The sequence below is a fragment of the Cotesia typhae genome, unplaced genomic scaffold (genome assembly GCF_013202065.1).
Source record: "Cotesia typhae breed Kobodo isofemale line unplaced genomic scaffold, CoteBio_Ctyphae scaffold_121, whole genome shotgun sequence".
Lineage (NCBI taxonomy): Eukaryota > Metazoa > Arthropoda > Insecta > Hymenoptera > Braconidae > Cotesia > Cotesia typhae.
The window spans coordinates 5,719,177-5,721,060 of NW_027423773.1; the positions used below are offsets into that span (position 1 = coordinate 5,719,177).

Consider the following 1,884-nt stretch of genomic DNA (forward strand, 5'->3'; position numbering starts at 1 on the left):
CAATTACAGTCGCCTCTCGGTAAGCCACGCCTACTACACCACAACCGTGCCGCCTTCAATGCATGCTCCACACACAACTCACACGTACATACACATACGAATATAATTATATACATGTACCGATATCTACCCTCCTCTCGTACCACCTTTCCAGAATTAATTCAAAAAAAAATTTTTCTTCTCTTATCCTTATTAATCGAAATTATTCCTTTTATTTTTGGATTTCACTTTTGTTTTCTTTCTTTCTCTTTATCTGTTCACTACACTTAATTCCTGTTTCACTTTATTCTTACTTTCTTTCGTATAAATCCAAATTCTACTTACCTTCTTGCCTTTCGTCATAACTACTACGATTATCATTATCATTATTATTAAGAGATGGGAAAAGGATATAGAGAAAAAGGAGAGAGACAAAATAAAGAGAAAAAGAATATATATATAAAATACCTTTTATTTTTAAAAATAAATTTATTTATAAAAAAAAAAAAAAAAAAAAAAAAAATTTTTTTTTACAAATATACTTTCCTTCTCTTTATCTACATATATTTTTTTCTTTATTTTACTATTTGGCTACTATTGGCTCGGCCCCCGGAATGCAGAGGGGACCTGACATCAGCTCTTCTCGCGCGACCGATGACACTCAATACGCCTAGCCTGCAACAAAGAAGCAAACAAAAGATAAAATAATCTCCAACAATCAGAATGCTGCTTAAGTAGGCATTCCAAAGAAAAACTTGTGAAGTATTTTACAATGACTTACCATCACGTCATGGTGACCAAACCATTGAAGATCGCCTCAATTAAGGCGATCCTCAAACGCCCGATATCCTCGCTGTTGGGGCACACCATTTCCTCAAGATCCGAAGATCCCGCTAAACCTTCGGCGCCTTGCAGGCAGAAAAAGGTCGCCGCTTCCACGATCTCCGGAGGGAGTGGACCAAACACGTCCATGAATCGAGAAGCCAAAAGCAACGCCCGGCTTGGATTCACCGGACGTGCCAAAGCCTTCAAGATTTCAATGCCCGCTCTTATGTCCTAGAAAAAAAAAAAAAAAAATATATTTTCTAATGAGAAGGGTACCTTTTCTATTTATTCTTCTCCTTTCCTTCACTTTTTCTATTCCTTCTCCCACTGAATGCATCAAAATTTAACTTACCTTCTCCCCGTGAACCATTACGGCCATTTGGTACCACGTACCATACCCTTCAAAATTCCTTCCAGCAAAATACATCGCGACAATCAGAACTCACGCTACTCACTGCCGAGACGATACTGACACTCGACACGGCTTCGCGAAATCGAGAGGCGAGAAGGATTAGCCACCCGTCAGCATATTATGCAGCGCGAGATTAAAATAATAAATTTAAATTTAAATATTCGCGCCAGATGACTTTACTCACTACTCTTTTAATAGGTTAAAATACATTAAATAAAATTTGTAAGTGGCTCTCGCTTATGGGGAAGGTGGCCATAGGAAAACCGAAAAACTATACTAGCTTTTCGCTTTTCCGGGGGAATGTTATGTCCACCCGTAAATTTTTTCTTTTTAAATTTAAATCAGCCGCGCAGATGGAAGACTTCTCCATGCGCGAAAGCCACAATAAAATAGAAGCTACGTGACTGCTGGTTGAATAGCGGGGACTCCTGCAAACTCAGCACCGCGAGCATTTAAAAACGAGAAACGGAGACAGCTCCCCGTCTTTTATTAATTAATTCGACTTCCGCGTTTAATTGACGGGCCCGTGCCTTGTAGAGTCCTTTGCTTTAATTTGCACTGCACTTAAAGGAAGTTTGGACGCGGTTTAACCGGCAGGCCACGTACTAATTTTAAGTATCTTAAAGAGTCGCATTCTTAAAGTTCTAATTTGCCCTGCACTTAGGCGA

The 1,884-nt window shown here is 39.2% G+C and overlaps 1 protein-coding gene across 1 annotated transcript; it reads right to left on the bottom strand.

The window, feature by feature from the left end:
- Positions 1 to 530: 530 nt before the first annotated feature.
- LOC141533896 (uncharacterized) lies at positions 531 to 1,231 on the bottom strand. Its single transcript, XM_074252990.1, has 3 exons — positions 1,157 to 1,231; positions 761 to 1,035; positions 531 to 654 (listed from the first exon to the last, which is right to left on the bottom strand). Exons 1-2 carry the CDS (start codon positions 1,229 to 1,231, stop codon positions 763 to 765), a joined length of 348 nt encoding a protein of 115 aa, XP_074109091.1. The 3' UTR covers positions 531 to 654; positions 761 to 762.
- Positions 1,232 to 1,884: the final 653 nt, after the last annotated feature.